Here is a 17,172-nt window from a genome sequence, read left to right on the forward strand (position 1 = left end):
GGATGTTACAGAGTAAGACACCAGTGAGCTATGGTTCTCCTAATACCACCCAGCACATTGACAAAAATGAAATATTTGTGAAATATTACATCTTCTAAATGTGAAAGTCATTCATGACATTTCTTGTGTTTGTTTAGAAGGAGAAGTATTTCTTATATTATCATCTTTTCATATTTTTTTTGCACATGATTATTTGTTCTGCCCAAGATGAGCAGCAAGGGACTCCCACTCCCCCACACCCACTTGGGAGTATGAGGAGGAATATGTGAGAACAAAGTGTCTTTCCATTTACTTTTGAAGTAGGCAGTTTTATAGAAAACTGATCTTCAAATTATTCAGTGACTGAGACTTATAAGGTTTATAATAGGAGAAGCCCTTAGAGGTTTGGAAAAGTTTTTGACTCATTTAATCATTTTAACTAATAGTTAGTGGTATTTTGTTTAATAATATTTTTCTAGTTTCTCTTTACACAGTTTTCTGATGTGTTTTTTAAATTATATGTTCTGTGTTTATGCTGGTGCATTGGTCCCGCAAGAAGTGATTTTACTGTGATGTCTTAAAATTGCTTGTATTTATCATGAGTAGTTGTTCACAATAGTGAATCAGTATGTTCTTGTTATCTCTGAAGTTCTTTTTTCTGCTCTTTATTTTGACTTTCCATGGATAGAACATATAGATCTTCATCTCTCTCTGTCTCAACTTCCCAAATCCCTAATATTGTTGGAATGAGGCACAGAAAGTAAAAAATACTATTTTATTATTAAAAACTAATTGTAGTTAATGTCAGTAAAGTATATTAGAGACTTGACAGTTTTCTGAATTACAGTAGTGACCACTCTGGATCAGAGAAACATAGTACTAGAATAGAACAGACTGGTTTTATTAAAAAAGTATTTCCAAAGGCAAGTCAGAATGGGGCTTATTCAGTTAAGTAGCATCATTAATTTTTTGGATGCTAGTCCACAATTATTCTTATACTTGGTTAAGTCTATTAATAAAATCTCAGTTTATTATCTGCAGAAAAATTAGGTGATTAAGTATGGCAATAGGACTTCCTGTTTCCCTATAAATTTCTACTCTTTTTCCCACCCACCCATTTTGAAAAGTGATATTTTAATTCCACTGATTAAATTTATAAGTAAAACAATTTAGCAAATTGCTAAATTGATCATTATAGGTAAAAAGATTGAAAAAATCTGGAGAGATAATTTAGGCTATTTCTGCTTGTTTGATGCTGCTTGTCAGCATCAAAAAGTTTTACTGTCATTGCGGAAGAAAATAATAAATATTTTTTTTTATCTATGTTTGTGTATTTGTTATGTTACAGTTATCTGAGGCAGATGAAGCAGCTTTGAAGGAGCCAATCATTAGGAGGTTTGAGGAGGAAGGAAACCCTTATTATTCCAGTGCAAGGTAACATAAAAATGACTTTTCCAAAACTTGATTGTAATCACAGGATATAGCAATGACACCTAAATCCTGGTGTTGTAGAAGAGCAGGACAGAGCAGTCCAGAACAAACGTTTTGTTTGATGTGCAGGAATACAGCACCACAAACTTCAAACCTCTATTTGTAGTGCAAACTATTTCAGAAGAAGGCATGCACTTCCAGGAATTACTGTGCTGGTTCTGTAAGTAATGATACAGTAGGGAGATACTCCTGGTCTTCTGAAACATGGAATTTATATTCTGTGTATTTTGTTCTGGATAAGTCTTAGATCATTCTCTCCACTGCAGCGTCTGGTCACCTTTCTAAAGCCTATTGAAATGTACTGAAGCATACATGGATTCTACATCTAGAAGAGGCCAGTGGTAAAGGAGAAGTTTCAGGAATACCTGAAGCAATTTGTAAATCTTGGGTCACGTAAATGTCTACTGAATTATAGGAATTCAGGTAGGGCATTAGCTGATGCGTGAAGTGTATTCATAGATGAATATGCTGACAAGTCATCCAAAACTACCACAGTAGTCCTCTGTAGCATTTGGTCCTCAGTTTTATGGAATATTGTCAATGCCCAGGAAGTAGTTAGTCTGATGAAGCAAGGTGGCATCCTAGAGCATGGCCTGTGGAAACTAGTTTGTAGGCTTGGCCTTGGATTGTTAATCTGGGTTAGTTTCATCCTGTTTGTAATAGTAACTCTGTGAACTTTTCTGCTTGTCGTATCCTAAAGCTAATTCTTCATAGTCTCACAGCTGCTAGTCATAGGATTAGCATAAAATAATGAAACTTTACTGTGCCTTTGTAGCCAGTTTGAGCCTTTGGTGTCTGATGTATATATTTTTTGTGTGACTTAATTAGAATTATTGATGGTCTTGTTACCTGCAAGGCAGGAATTTGGGAAATAATTTGAGTACAATGTGTTTGGAACATGATAAATTTTTATGGGGTCATCATGTGTAGAAATTATATGAACAGGTGGGTGCAAAGTATTCTGTAAATGTCTTACAGAAGCCAGTAAGTCTAGGAGCTGGGGGCTGTTTTTTTATCTGATTTGATACATGTTAAACCTCATGCCTGTCAAATCTCATACATGAGCAACATTGTAGCATCAGTGACCTCCTATATGAATTGTTAGTTCCTCATGATCTGAAGAAAGGTATAAAATTAATAGCTGTTTAACTCTCTTTTCTGTTGGGATACTGGAATGAACGTAATTGTAATAATCATACCTACAGAATCCATATTCATTTTAGTATTCTGACTAGGTGAATGCCTTCATCAAACAGAAGCTCTTGCTTTTTTGCCCTGTTTGGTGCTGTGATGGGCTCAGTATTCTCAATAGGGTATTCAGCATGACAATTTAGGCAGATTGCACTGGTGCAGGCATATATCACATAGGTCAGGGATTTAGGGAGAGGTTTTGTCTTGTCACTCCTTAGTTTGTGTTTTTGGCAAAGGTCTACATGGCAATGTTGCAGAGAGTTGTCATGGATGTTCTCAGCTTCTTGAGGTCTTGTGCATATGTGCAATCCCCACAGCTACTAAATTAGTTTATGCTTTTTACTATGTTTTTACATATAGTCAATGAAGATACTTATGTGAAATCCTTATTTTATAATTGACGTGGACTTTCTGTTGGCGTGCTGTTTTTTTGTTTTTTTTTTTTTACCCAACCTTTTAAATCAATTTAAATTTCATAGGATTTCCCCCAAACTGAAATGCTGTCAGTTGTTGAAAAATCTTGTGCTATCTCTGTTAGTCTCCCTTAAATCAAGCTTAGGACCTCTGTCACAAAACTTTGTGTTCCTCCCTGTGGCAAGAAGGAAAAATCAAAACACATGCTGTCATCCTTTGTAACTGGATTTTAAGGAGAATTTTCCACTGAAATAATAACATTAAAAAATGAGTCAAACTGTCTGTATTTAAAATGAATCCCTACCATGAAGGAGGAAATGAATAGTCTGATTTTTTTTTCTTCTAATATTTGCTCTTTTTAATATGCTCACTGAAAACACAGTCACAGTCTCTTTGTACTCATGATTGAAAATAATTGGATTTATTTAACACTCAATATATTCAGTATATCAGTGATACAAAAACTTCTCCCCTCCCAAAAAACAACAGACCATTGCTACAATTTGCAGGAGTAAATTGCTAATCTGCAACAAAGTAGTTTCATACATAAGATTAAGGTTAGGATTAAAAAAAGTCAGGTTTTAAATTTTTAATAACATTTGGTGATTTTATATGAAACTTGAATATTTAATACCAGCTTTCTGCTCCCTATTGATCAGCTTTTTGACCCAGTTTGTTTCCAGAATGTCTTGCCATTTTGTAAAGCCATGTTGGAAATACATAGGCACTTCAGTAAATAACCTAACTTTGCCAGGGGTTAGGAAGTACACTTAAGTGAAGGATGTGGCTCCCAATATTAAAAACAAACAAACAAACAAAAAACACAGGGTTTTTAATACTTCTTATTGTACCTATAGCTTGCACAGATATGAGGTGGCTAGCTGAGACCTAGCTTGGGTCTGGATTATATCTGGTTGAGTTCATGAGATGCTGCACTCAAGCTAATAAGCCCAGCTGGGATAGGAAGTCAAATGTCAGGGCTGACATCCCTCAGAGATTCATCTGTCTGCAAGCAGTGAAAGCAAAATGTCCCTTGTCACTGAGTGCTTGTGAGAGCAGTGTGTGACTAACTCAGGTCAAGACAGTCCAGGTTGATTTCTCTCTCTGTGTCCATGCATTGGACAGAGTAGTATAGTCGGCATTGTACAGGAGCTCTTAATTGCTCTCTTCTGTCTGGTAGAGGTACTTGGGTATATTGGTAGATATTCCTAAGTTTTCTGCCTTCATTTCATGACAGTGTTATCTTGCATATGCCTTGTTCCTTCATTTGTTAGTAATCCTGAAGCAAGATCTCGGACCAATTGCTCAGAAGTTTTTACTGTTGTGGGGTAGGCTGCCTACCCCACAGGAGGTAGGCAGAAACACTGACATGAAGCAGGTTTTCGCTGCCTGTGGCAAGTAATGTACACAAGGAAGGGATTTGGAACCACAGAGCCAATCTGCTTGTCAGCTAACATCAGCAGTTGCTCATTGGCAAGCATTTGTTATATGTCAGGGAGAAGTAATATGTTCCTTTTGCTCTAAAGGATACTTCCTTTCTGATCCCAAGCATAGTTAAAAACAAACAAACAAACAAACAACAACAACAAAACACAAACAGTTGACTGTCGGCCACATAAGGGCATCTGTTTGAAACTGGGTCCAGACAGCCTTGTTTTTGTCAAACACTAGCTATGCCCCTCCACCAAAAAGACAAACCAAATGATTGCTGGAGAAAACTCCAACAAATAGCTTTGCGTTGCTGAGAGGAAAAGAATGATAGATGGAGATAAAGCCTGCTTTCTTTATGACTGCTTGAATGCAGTCAGTTTGGAAGCTCCCTCGTGCTGTCCTAAGTTATGGGGACTTCGTCTCACCTCTAACATCCACTGAGATTGATGTGGCTCTTCCAGTTGACTTCATTAGGCTTTGACTCAAGCTTCGTGCAGAAACAAGAGGGAAGGAAAACATCCAATGGTCTTGAAAAAAGGCAAATTTCCTTATTTACTCTTCTTTTTTATTTTTGCTTATAAATTGCAACTTGTTACATGTACAGAATGTCAATACTGTTCCCCACAGTTGTATTTTCTAATCAAAATTTAATCAATTATTTGATTAGAACCTTTCACACTGAGCAGACTTAATTAACAAAACTCATTAGGCAGCACCCATTTTAATGAGCTATATTAATCCGCTTACAGGTTTCTAAAAGGAGTTTCGGCAGTTTGCATCATAACAAATTACATGAGCATTTTCCTTTTGGGAGCTGTTCATTTCTTGTACTCAGAGCATTTCTGTTATGAATGTTTTATGAGTGTGGATGTGACTCATGTTCTAGCAATGGGGTTTTAATAGATAGTTTAATTATTAATGTTACATCCCAGTAGAAAATGTAGTTTTCTTTAAACAAAGAGAAGCAGAAACCACGGGTGGCCATATGAGAGTGGCTTGACTTTTATGCAGCATGAAATCTGTGTGGTTGTGAATATAACTTTACTGTGTTGTTACAAAACGCAAATCTGCCATTAAAATGTGCTTCATGTTTGGAAGTGTTTGTTGCAGTGTTGGTCACTAGGAAGTTGCAGCTTGGGAAGTACCCCATTAAGTCAGTGATTCTTTTTAATTCAGATCATTCCTGCCCTCCTCAACCCTCAGCAGATTTATTAAACACTCGTAAAAAGTTTGAATTACTTAATGTAGTTTTATTGGTTTTCATAATTAAAAGTTCACTGTGAGTGTTCATTAAAAAATTGAAGTGGAGAACAAACGAAGCTGTAACATCCAAAAAGAAAATACCTGCTTAAAAATAGAAGTCAGTATATTTGTCATTGTTATTACAGTCAAATTTTTAGTCTTAAAAAAACCAGCAGAGTAGTGCTGACTGATTTGACCTCAAAAACTACTTTGTCGGTTATCACTATTAACACACACCTTCTCCCTTCCCCCAGATTAAGCTGACTAAATTAATCAAAATTTAATATTTAAACACAAGAAAAGTTAAGGAAAAGAGCTTAGGAAAGTTAAGGAAAAGAGTTTGGTAATGCATACTTCATGATGTTGAATGTGGAGGGAATGTTTTGTCTTTGCCATTCTATCATGTTAGATTACGTAAATAGGTATAATCACTATGCTTGGGGAAAAACAAACAAATTCAACCAACGCTTAAATAAATCTCAGTTGAACAAAGTTACATCCTGTCCCTTTCTTGTTTTGAACAAAAAACCCTTCCAGTTATTTTAACTGTATGGTTAAGCAGTCCTTACTCTGAGTCTCTTTTCAATGGAGTATTGTTAAAATATGCCAAAATATTTTAACAATTTTTCACTTACTGTTAAAAGCTACAGCTATAAAAGCAATTACTCATGGGAAGCAGTCTGCAAGAGGTTATACCACGCACTTTATCCAAAATATGATACAGACAATTATTGTCTTTCTTCTGCAGCACAATTTGCTAGTACAACCTCTGTGCAGGTGTGGCCCTTAGAATATTATAGTTCAAGGCTGGAGCTGTCCAGCCCACTTAAAAGGAGATATTCACAAGAAAATCCTACACTGAGAACAAATTAGATAGAGCTACTGTTACCTTATATTTGTTATTTGGCTCTATAGCACCTTTTTTTTCCTCACCTTTGGAAGAAGTACTGTCTTTTTCAGGCTTCTTTCGGGGTTGGTTGTGACTCCCGTCAGCCTGGTCAGTGAGCCTCACTCTAGTGTGAAATTTCTTAAACAAACTTTTGTTTTCAGTCACAACAAAGGAATAAGGTAATTTTGCCCAATTAACAGGAATGTATTCCCTATTTCAAACCTCTTTCTCCTTTTGTACTTCAGCTGTGCTCTTTGTGCCCTCTTTAGGGTAGTGGTCTCCTGTACATGGGCAGCTACACCATGATAAATTTGTATTTGTAGTAGAACCTTCTTTATGAGTCTGGTATCTTTTTTATTCTGGTAGCTGGAGAACATACACCTAAGCTGGGACTGAACCCTTGTGCCTCATATTGTTACAGGTGTCCTTTATTACAGTTCCACTTTGTGCATCCTAGGAAAGATATATGTAGTTTTTGCAAAAATAAAAACTTACATCATCAGTCATTTAATATTTTTCTCTGATTTGATTAATTTAGTGTCACAGTAAATGGCAAAATATATCAAAGACAGAAAACTGTCAGAACTGTCTGTTGGTGCCTCAAGATTATCAGCATGTATTTATGCACATTTTGCAGTCCTGTTTCTTTTGGGGGCAGGCTTTTAGTATTAAGAGAAATGTGCAGAATACATTGGTTCCTGTGTAATTACTTTTTTTTTTTTTTAATTAATCTTCAAACAATAAGAAAGGGTTTGAAGCTGGAAACTTCAGTTAGAAAGGAATGGCTATCTGTGCATTCTCTTAGTGAAAAGACAGTGTTAGCTCTCTATTCATGACTCTTGTAGTTTTAAAACACATTAGTAGAGCAGTCTTTCCAAAGACAAGGAATAAAAAGTAGACATGACAGCACTGCAGTAAGTTCTGGAAAGGTGCAAAGAAAGTCTCTCTAGGGAAAGATGGGATGGAGGAGGAACATTGCTGTCTTAACTGAAGGTATTGTACCTCTGTTTTGCATACCCTGGCTAAAACGTTTGCTTCTTTAAGGAAGACTTGAGTTGCAATGGGCAGTGCGGTCTCTTGTTTAACTATATCACCGAGGAGGTAGTGGATGTACAATATTTACAGTTTTGTGGCCTGATGAGGGTTTTGACATGGTTTTCATTTTGGGTAAGATGAAGATGTGGAGAACTGATGCCACGAGAACTTTGATTTTTGGATAGTGTCAAAGAGTTTGTTTACAAGTGTTAAGGAGTTTGGGGACTGCAAATTTGGTATTTGCTTGGAGGTTTTGACACAGTGCATATTCATAATTTAATTGCCTTCAGGGCGGTAAAAAGGAGGGTATTAGCTTAGAGTTGTTTAGAAAAGGCAGATCCTGCTTGACGAACCTGATCTCCTTCTATGACAAAGTGACGCGCTGGGTGGATGAGGGAAAGGCTGTGGATGTGGTCTACCTTGACTTCAGCAAGGCTTTTGACACCGTCTCCCACAGCATTCTCCTCAAGAAACTGGCTGCTCTTGGCTTGGACTGGCGCACGCTTCGTTGGGTTAGAAACTGGCTGGATAGCCGGGCCCAAACAGTCGTGGTGAATGGAGCCAAGTCCAGTTGGAGGCCAGTCACTAGTGGCGTTCCCCAGGGCTCGGTGCTGGGGCCGGTCCTCTTTAATATCTTCATCGATGATCTGGACGAGGGCATTGAGTGCACCCTCAGTAAGTTCACAGATGACACCAAGTTAGGTGCGTGTGTCGATCTGCTTGAGGGTAGGAAAGCTCTGCAGGAGGATCTGGATAGGCTGCACCGATGGGCTGAGGTCAACTGCATGAAGTTCAACAAGGCCAATGCCTGGTCCTGCACCTGGGGCGCAATAACCCCAAGCAGAGCTACACTCTGGGAGAGGAATGGTTGGAGAGTTGCCAGGCAGAGATGGACCTGGGAGTGATGGTGGATAGTCGGCTGAATATGAGCCAGCAGTGTGCTCAGGTGGCCAAGAAGGCCAACGGCATCCTGGCTTGTATCAGGAACAGTGTGACCAGCAGGGCTAGGGAGGTGATCGTCCCCCTGTACTCAGCTCTGGTGAGGCCGCACCTCGAGTACTGTGTTCAGTTTTGGGCCCCTCGCTACAAGGACATCGAGGTGCTTGAGCGGGTGCAGAGAAGGGCGACGAAGCTGGTGAGGGGCCTGGAGAACAAGTCCTACAAGGAGCGGCTGAGGGAGCTGGGCTTGTTCAGCCTGGAGAAGAGGAGGCTCAGGGGTGACCTTATCGCTCTCTATAGGTACCTCAAGGGAGGCTGTAGCGAGGTGGGGGTTGGTCTGTTCTCCCACGTGCCTGGTGACAGGACAAGGGGGAATGGGCTTAAGTTGAGCCAGGGGAGTTTTAGGTTAGATGTTAGGAAGAACTTCTTTACCAAAAGGGTAGTTAGGCATTGGAACAGGCTTCCCAGGGAAGTGGTGGAGTCACCATCCCTGGAAGTCTTTAAAAGACGTTTAGATGTAGAGCTTAGGGATATGGTTTAGTGGGGACTGTTAGCGTTAGGTTGGAGATTGGACTCGATGACCTTGAGGTCTCTTCCAACCTAGAAATTCTGTGATTCTGTGATTCTGTGAAATGGACTTCAGAAAAAATAAATACAACAGATATTGGAATTACCTAAAATTAAACTAGCTCTTTTAATGACAAAAATATAAACATATGAAGCATACTGTCTGGCAGCTTGACTAATCTGAGTAACGTACATAATGATGAGACATAGTCCTTAGCATTTTTAGTAGAAGAAGGTAGCTTCTGGTGAAAACGTCATTTTCTACATTATGCAAAATTTATACTTTGTTTTAGAAAACAATTTGTTCAAAATGATACACACTAGTCTACTGCATTGATGGTCAGGTGAATTAACTCTATGGTTTCATGCGTAATTTAGCTCTTTATTCCTTGCAATTTGGTATAACTATTTTCAGTTTTGCTTACTTGAAAATCTACCAGCTGTATATGTTAATGTAATTTTAATTATTGTTGTTCGTCTTTTTTCTAGATTGTGGGATGATGGAATTATTGATCCAGCAGATACTAGACTGGTTTTGGGCCTCAGTCTCAGCGCAGCACTAAATGCACCTTCTAAGAAGACAGAATTCGGGGTTTTCAGGATGTAATCTAAATGTATGCTAATCAGAATTACCTCTGTATATTATGACTGGGACTGGAGAGTGAACTTACTACAACATTGAGGTGTTTTAAACCAGTTTAAAAAATAAAGCTTTATACAGTACTATTCTTGATGGAAAAGTCCTATTTATTTATTTTGGCTGAGTAATCATCACCATCCTTCAGTATTTTGGTACTGATTTGAGACCAGTCATAGTGCTTATATAACACTGCATTGCCCTGTTCATGAATAAACTGTAACTTCTGTCATTAAGTTAAAATCTTTGATAAGAAAACATAGATATTGTCTCTTATCTAAATAAATCTACAAAATAAACTGCATAATTGATGCTTATTAGCGCCTTCATTTCTTTTAATTCTTTTCTGTATGTCTCCTACAAAAGCAAAATATTACTGAAATTCAACAACAACAAAAACAGCACATTGCTGGTAAATAAACTCTGAAAAAAAAGTACAATAATGGCAACCAGGGAGTTCAATACAGCATGAAATTATAGATTTCGCACAGTTGTTGGCATTTTGGCCTTTCTCTGGCTTTCATTCAGAAAACATTAGTCTTCTGTATGATTCTCTGAAGTCAAAACAAGAGAATCTGATGGATGCCTAGCTTTTTCTGGAAGAGCTGGAGAGAGTAGACTACATCTGTGTGAGCTGCAGGTTTCTGAAGGCACTTCTGAAGACGGGTTGGCTGCTGAGGTGTTTCAACATCTTGCTCCAGTGGCATGATGCTTCTGGCAGCTTTAGTTTCACAAGGACATGGCATCCTCTCCAAATGGGTCAATGGTTGACCCAGAGCATTTGCCTGAATCCCACCGACTTTGCGGTTGTTAAGATGCTAGAAGTGCAGTCTTCCAATTTATTTAGTGTAGCTTGTTGCAGTGTAATATTTTTAAAGAATTCATTTGTTCTTTATAGAAGTAGCGCACCTTGCAGAAACTGTTTGTCATGAATTGTGCCTGGAATATGGACGCAAAGACTATGCTAGCTGGAACTCTGAAGGTAGTTTTATCTAGCTTGGTCCCTCAGGCACCTAGATTCCAAACAATTGCTAAATGGCAGAAATGCTTTTGACTGACAAATTACAGAATAGTTTAAGTACATGGATGGAAGTCTTCTCCTGTGCTGGCCTGGGGGGAGAAGACAGATAACTGGGCAATAATCATCCTGGACAACATGTCAGCTGTAGTCTTCCCAGATTTGTAGAGCTGAGAAGTAAACTCTTGGATCAAGGGATCTTTAGTGTAGTAGAACCAGAGCCCAGCCTGTGTTGAGCTCTGGGGTCTCTGGTATGCATCCACACTACATTAAGTGACCATTTTTCTCTCTCAGTTTTTACTGAGAATAAATTCATATAAAACTTAGTGTGTTCACACCACTGAAAAGACTACTTCTGTAGTTTTGTGCATGTACTCCCTGTTATGCCCACACCCAAGTTTTTATTATGTTAAGCATGTAGTTAGTGTAGTTAGCAGAAAGTAACAGCATAAAATACTACCATAAAATGGCAACAAGGTACAGAGCTGTTTTTGTGGCACTGGTTCTTGTTCTCATCTCACCACAAGAGTTTGTAAAAATTGTGTTGGGCATAGCCCCAGGGTATCTTCATTCTGAAAATATGTTGACATTATTTATGGTTGCTGAACTTTTGCAATGCCTTATTTTCAAATACGTATATATAAAATGTAGCCAGGGAGAGCAAAGGATTCAGACACTGAAACTATTGCTATTAACAACTTCCAACAAAAAAGAAACGCTTTATTTTCTTCAACTCCAGTGGAGTCAGCAACTGAAGCATCCTTTGTCTCTCTGCTTTAAACTATGGGGTCAGTTTCCCCAGCCTGTTACCCACAAAGCTATAAGGATTATTGTCATTTTCTTAGCAGTAAGTAATTGATCACTTAGGAATAATATTTTTACTTTGGATATATTTTTTCAGCAAGACTGGTAATGAAATCATTCAAAGTTGGAGACAGTAACTGATAATCCTTAGATGCAGATAAAGGAATTAGATGCATTTAGGAGGATTCATGCCTCTGACAACACCTGTCTGTCGTTTCTTATGATTGAAAGGATAGATATTTACATTTATCAAAAATTCTTCCTCTAAATATGTGTACAAGCTGAGTCAAAACATGTCTCTGAATAAATAAGACAGTACTGCATTAGTAATACCTGTCTTTGGAAACTTGTTAAATGAAATTCATCATCAGAGGCTTGTTAGCATCCCATCAGCATGTTCCAGTTAGGGGAGGGTACAGAGTGGAACCTTCACTGAAGACAAGTGATTCAAGGAATTGGTAGTGATTTAACAATTAACAATTCCCCATTGCCTAGGAAAATGGATCTTGAAAAATCTTTTTTTTAGGTCAACATGCTGTCCCTCGCAGGTAGGCACTAACTACAGGACGCATGTTGTGCAGAATGGCACTCTAATGGCACAGACTGGCTTTTGGCACTCAGAAATTTGCTGAAAAACCTGTTATTTGCAGACCCACCGGGAGTCATGAGTTGGACTACCGTGTTCCTACCATAGTTGATGTTGTTGGTAGGTACGTTTATGCCTGGGCATTGTTCCATTTGGTAGTCATTCTCTCTTCCCATTGCCACTGCTTATTGGTAGGACTTCTTGTGGATACTTCCTGAAGGCAAATGTTAAACACACTATTAATAAGGTAAGTGTCACTGCAAGGACATAAGATTCCTGACATCAAGGATGTCTTAAGAACTGTGGATGACTATATCCAGGCTTGTCCTACCCATCGTGGCTGTGTGTCACCTCTTCACTCTAGTGTATGAACAACTGTTAATCTGTGTACTTGTTAGAAAGGATGATACGTAGGATGACACTTATTTTTCATGTGGGAGTTGAGGAACAAAGGAAATAGCTGCATAATGTCATGCACACAAGCTGCAGTGGACCAGGACCCCAAACTTGGTGCTCTAGGCTTCCAGGTGATGTTTCTGCTCCCATCTGGTCTGTCCTTGGGGACTGCTTTTCTGGGCTGTCTGCCTCCCTCCTGCCAATGAGCAGTAGCAATGTAAGAGATTATCTAGTTCCAGCTCTCTTTGACAACTGTAAAGGACATGGTCCATTTAAGAGAAGTCAATGTTTGGGTATGCTGAGTTTAGTATAGCTGATATTCTGATGTTGAGTGTGTTTTCAAATGCCCCTACAGAAGGAAGTGGAAAGCTGTGAATGAGGTCAGCTAGACCCTTTGTATCCTTGCTGCAAGTAGCCAAGGGTGCTTTTTAAATTACCTGGGATGAGATGGTGAATCGAGGATGGATCACAAGAACACCCTCCTCTGCCAACTGCCACTTGAACATAACATTTTCCTTTTTCTTCTCATGGCACTGAGAATGTGCTGGGAACCACTGAAAGCTACAATGTGGTAACCAACCAAAGTGACTAGCAGTTTGTGCAACAAATGTTGAGGGCAGATAGTCTGGTACAGCAGCAGCATGAGGATTGCAGGACAGTTTCCAAGACTGAAATGAGCACAGCCTCTCTGATGGATTTGCCGACAGAAACTGAGAGTCAATACAATTTATGAGAAGCCATTGGGTGCCTCTTTCTACCCATCTTTCCCACTTTTTTTTTTTTTTTTTTTTTTTTTCCAGCCATTTTGGAGCTGGTTTGATGTGAAGTTTGTAGTCTCGGTGTTTGTACTGGCATTTGTGTATCTGCTGTTCTTGTGAGACCAACTCTTATTTAGATGGCATTTTGTGAACCTGTTACTCATCAAGATGAACTGGTATCTCCAACTGAAACAGATGTTGTCTTTCAAGTATATCTCTGGACTATATTAAATGTGGCAGAACTCTAATTTGTCTTAGACTTTCCTTGCAGTTCCAGGTTTCAGCTGAAGAAATCTCTTGATTCAGAAAAAAAGTGTATGTTGTATTAACTTTTTTTTTTTTTTTTTTTTTTAAGCGAGGTTTATAAATTAAGGCAATTCAACAAAGCACATGTAAAAGCCTGGTGCTTTTCAGCAAAGCCTTAAAGTATCCACTTAAAGCCAGATGTCCACTTTCACAGCTCTGATTCAGTAGAACACTTTGAACAAATGTTTCATGCTAATCTCTATGGTCTAGTAGTCATAAAATCCATCCAACAGTGTGTCTACGTCAAGCCAAAACTAGAACACATAAGTGTATCAAAACTGCTCAAAGAATTATTTAGAATAGAATGTCAAAACATTATTTTGACAATGGTGTCAACAGAAACCTCCTTTATTTTCCTGTGCTTAGAATTACACTCAGTTAATTAGTCACAACGGAAGGGTGCGATTTAATATATAGTGTAAAATTTCAAAAATTATCCATTTGATATGTAGATGTTAAAACACATTGACTGTGTCCCATCTGTACGTCATGCCTATTAGCTTTAGTAACTGTGTTAACTTTGAAAAGCTTGAATAAATATGTAGCTGAAACAGAGCTGTTCATCCATGAGGTCTGACTGGATTTCATGTAGATTATCTGGAAACGAGTTCTGTAGTGCCACATGCTGCCCTGTGGGAGTTAGATTTAAGTTAGTTAGTCTTACAACTGGCTACAGACACTGTTGCCAAAAAGTACCTGCCTTTTTTGTACTTGTAAACAGAGATTTTGCTTTTTTGTACCATTACCCAATTCTGCTCACTGACCTGGTAGCTTCTGACTCTCATTTAATATTCAGCTCTTCTGAATCCTCCAATATTTTCCCCCCAGTGATGGAGACATAGTCTACAAGAACAGCTGGACTATGGAGCAGGGTACAGTGATGTTCATAAAGACAGCAACAGGTAGGTGCAGAAATGTACGGCTCTGTAGGTGTCTATAGCCAGACAGATACATTGGCTTTTGGAAATATAAATTTGTAATTACCTGCACATTCAGTCATAATTTCACCACGGGAACTAAGAATCAGGACTTCAGCTTTTCACATGGGAGTACCAGTCGGAAAGAAAGCAGTGATGTCTTCTGAGCATTTCTGTGATGTTTTCAGCACTGCGTGAGTAATCCTTGAACTATGAAATACAGCTTGAATTTTTTGTCAGGCTTCACAGACACTGCTTTCAAAGCTGAATAGGCCATATATCTGCCTGTCCGTATGAAGTGTGGCGTTCTTCTTGTCTGTGTTATTTCTCTGCTCCGAGAAACTTTGCTTTGACAGGCCCATCATTTCCAGCAGTTCACAGGGTTGCATTTCTGCACCAGCCTGGGATGTGGGATTTGTTATGAGCAGTTGACCATCAGCCTAACAGCTGACGTCTTAGCCTTCCCCGCAGCAAAGTGAGGCTGGAGGATTTATGCAAACAGAGAATCTCTACTCTGAAGAGCAATTACAAACGGGACCTTTGCTGGATGTGATGATCAATAGGAGTGTGTGGGAGGTGGTAACAGCAAGAGGTGAACACGCAGCTGTGGAGACAAGCAACATGATAGCTGTAGAGATCAGAGCCTTTTTATTACCTCAAACAGAACAGTGCTCTTGAAAACTGTTTAAGCCACAACTCATTTTGGCCCGTTTAAATGTTGTTTCCTGCATGGAAAGATGTGTTCCTGGGCCTGTTTCACTTCTTCTCTTTGAAGAACTTTCTCTTTACCCATGTCATTTTGACTTTCAGGCTATCCCTACCTCCCTGACAGCCTGTCCACCAATAGCGTTTTGCCAGGGAGGCTTCCCGAAGTTCCCCCTCTCCAGGCAATCCTTTTTGCAGCTGGGAGACCCAACTCAGCTCCAGCTACTACAGGCCAGATGGCACCCACATCCCCATGCCTCTGCCATGCTGTGAGCGGGGCCTCCCCTCTGGCAGGCCCACAGCAATCTCCCTGCCCACAGCCACCATGTTTTTTGGGGCTGACTGGCTCCTGACAGGGGCAGCGTCCAAGCTGCTTTGCTCCCCATGGCTTTCCCCCAGCCTCAGCCTGTGGGAGTGAGGGGTTCTCTTGCCCTCCTCTCACCTGCTCCCCAAGCACACCACCACTTTTCTCAGCCGGGGAAGCTGCTCTTATCTTCCTCCTGCCCTGGCCAGAACTGGCCAAGGCTTGAGCACTTTGGCTCAACATGAAGCCACCCAGCCTGTGGAGGTGAGCATCAGTGGAGAGGCATGATGGCAGTGAGTGCAGTACCCTCATGATGGTGCCAGTTCTCATTTTGGTGACTGTGCTTTCTTCTCCCCAAGAGGCGGGTACCACATTTCATGCACGGGGCGGGTGGTGCTCACTGAGCTCAGCAAGGTGGTGCGCAGCCTCAAGCCCCTTCTCGGGGTTGTGCTCGAAGTGCTGCTTATTACTTTTGTCCTGGGCCAGTTGTCCATCGTGCTCTACAGCCCCAAGCCTCCCTAACCTACCCAGTCCCACTTGTCGCCCCCTCGCAGCCCATCCTCCTCTTCTCCACCCCCATCTCCTGCAGGGTGATCCTCCAGTCCCTGCTCTTCCTCTCCTCTCGTCCGACCTTCCCTTAGCCCCACGGCTACCGACCCTCCCTCTTCCTGATCCCTTTGCCTTCCAGCCCCGACCTCCCCGACGAAGAAAACCCGACGAGCGTGCGACAAACACGCAGACACACACGACGGTTGTGTGACACGCACACAGACACACGACGGGCGTGTGACACGCACTCCCCCCGTGGCTCGGGGTGCCCGGCCGCCGCTCAGGAGCCGAGGGACGGCTCCGTCTCGGTGCTCCCGGGGCGGGGCGGCGGCGGGGGGCGCTGACGCACGGCGGGGAGGGCGCGGGCGCTATAAAGGGGAGGCGGCGGCGGCGGCGGCTCGGCGGGGCGGGCGGCAGCACCATGGAGAGCTGCCGGGCGCTGGCGCTCTGCGCCGTGGCGGCCGCGCTGCTGCTGGGCGCCCGCGGGCAGGGGCAGCCCCCGCTGCGCCGCGCCCGCGACCTGGGGCCCCCCGGCGGCGGCGGAGGAGGAGGAGGAGGAGAAGGAGGCGGCGGAGCGTCCCGCGAGAAGGAGCTGGTGGGGAAGGGGGAGAAGGGGTCAGGGTTGGAGGGCGCTGTCCGGGCGGGAGAGGGCTGATGGGGTGCCGGGGTGTCCCTGCAGATCGAGGCGCTGCAGGAGGTGCTGGAGAAGCTGAAGAGCAAGCGGGTGCCGCACTACGAGAAGAAGTTCGGGCAGGTGCCGATGGTGAGTGCGCCGGCGGGAGGCGGCGGGACGGGGCGGCCGCCGGGGTGCTCCCGCTGACGGCCCCGCCGCTGCCCGCAGTGCGACGCCGGGGAGCAGTGCGCCGTGAGGAAGGGGGCCCGCATCGGGAAGCTCTGCGACTGCCCCCGGGGGACCTGGTGCAACTCCTTCCTCCTCAAGTGCCTGTGAGCGGAGCGGCCCCGGGCTCGCCGCCGGGCGCGCAGGCACCGCCGCCTCCCGGCTCGGCTCCTCGT

The 17,172-nt window shown here is 41.8% G+C and overlaps 2 protein-coding genes across 2 annotated transcripts in view; both read left to right on the plus strand.

The window, feature by feature from the left end:
- Positions 1–10,117, plus strand: part of MCCC2 (methylcrotonyl-CoA carboxylase subunit 2) — a 39,203-nt gene extending 29,086 nt beyond the window's left edge. Inside the window, exons 16-17 of the mRNA XM_084305731.1 lie at positions 1,328–1,413; positions 9,668–10,117. Coding sequence (XP_084161857.1) covers positions 1,328–1,413; positions 9,668–9,785 — 204 coding nt within the window. The 3' untranslated portion in view covers positions 9,786–10,117. The remainder of the gene's footprint in view (positions 1–1,327; positions 1,414–9,667) is intronic.
- Positions 10,118–16,579: 6,462 nt separating this feature from the next.
- CARTPT (CART prepropeptide) lies at positions 16,580–17,107 on the plus strand (the record flags this gene model as incomplete). Its single annotated transcript, XM_084304700.1, has 3 exons — positions 16,580–16,753; positions 16,838–16,921; positions 17,000–17,107. 3 exons carry the CDS (start codon positions 16,580–16,582, stop codon positions 17,105–17,107), a joined length of 366 nt encoding a protein of 121 aa, XP_084160826.1.
- Positions 17,108–17,172: the final 65 nt, after the last annotated feature.

This window comes from Netta rufina (genome assembly GCF_964035555.1).
Source record: "Netta rufina genome assembly, chromosome: Z".
Lineage (NCBI taxonomy): Eukaryota > Metazoa > Chordata > Aves > Anseriformes > Anatidae > Netta > Netta rufina.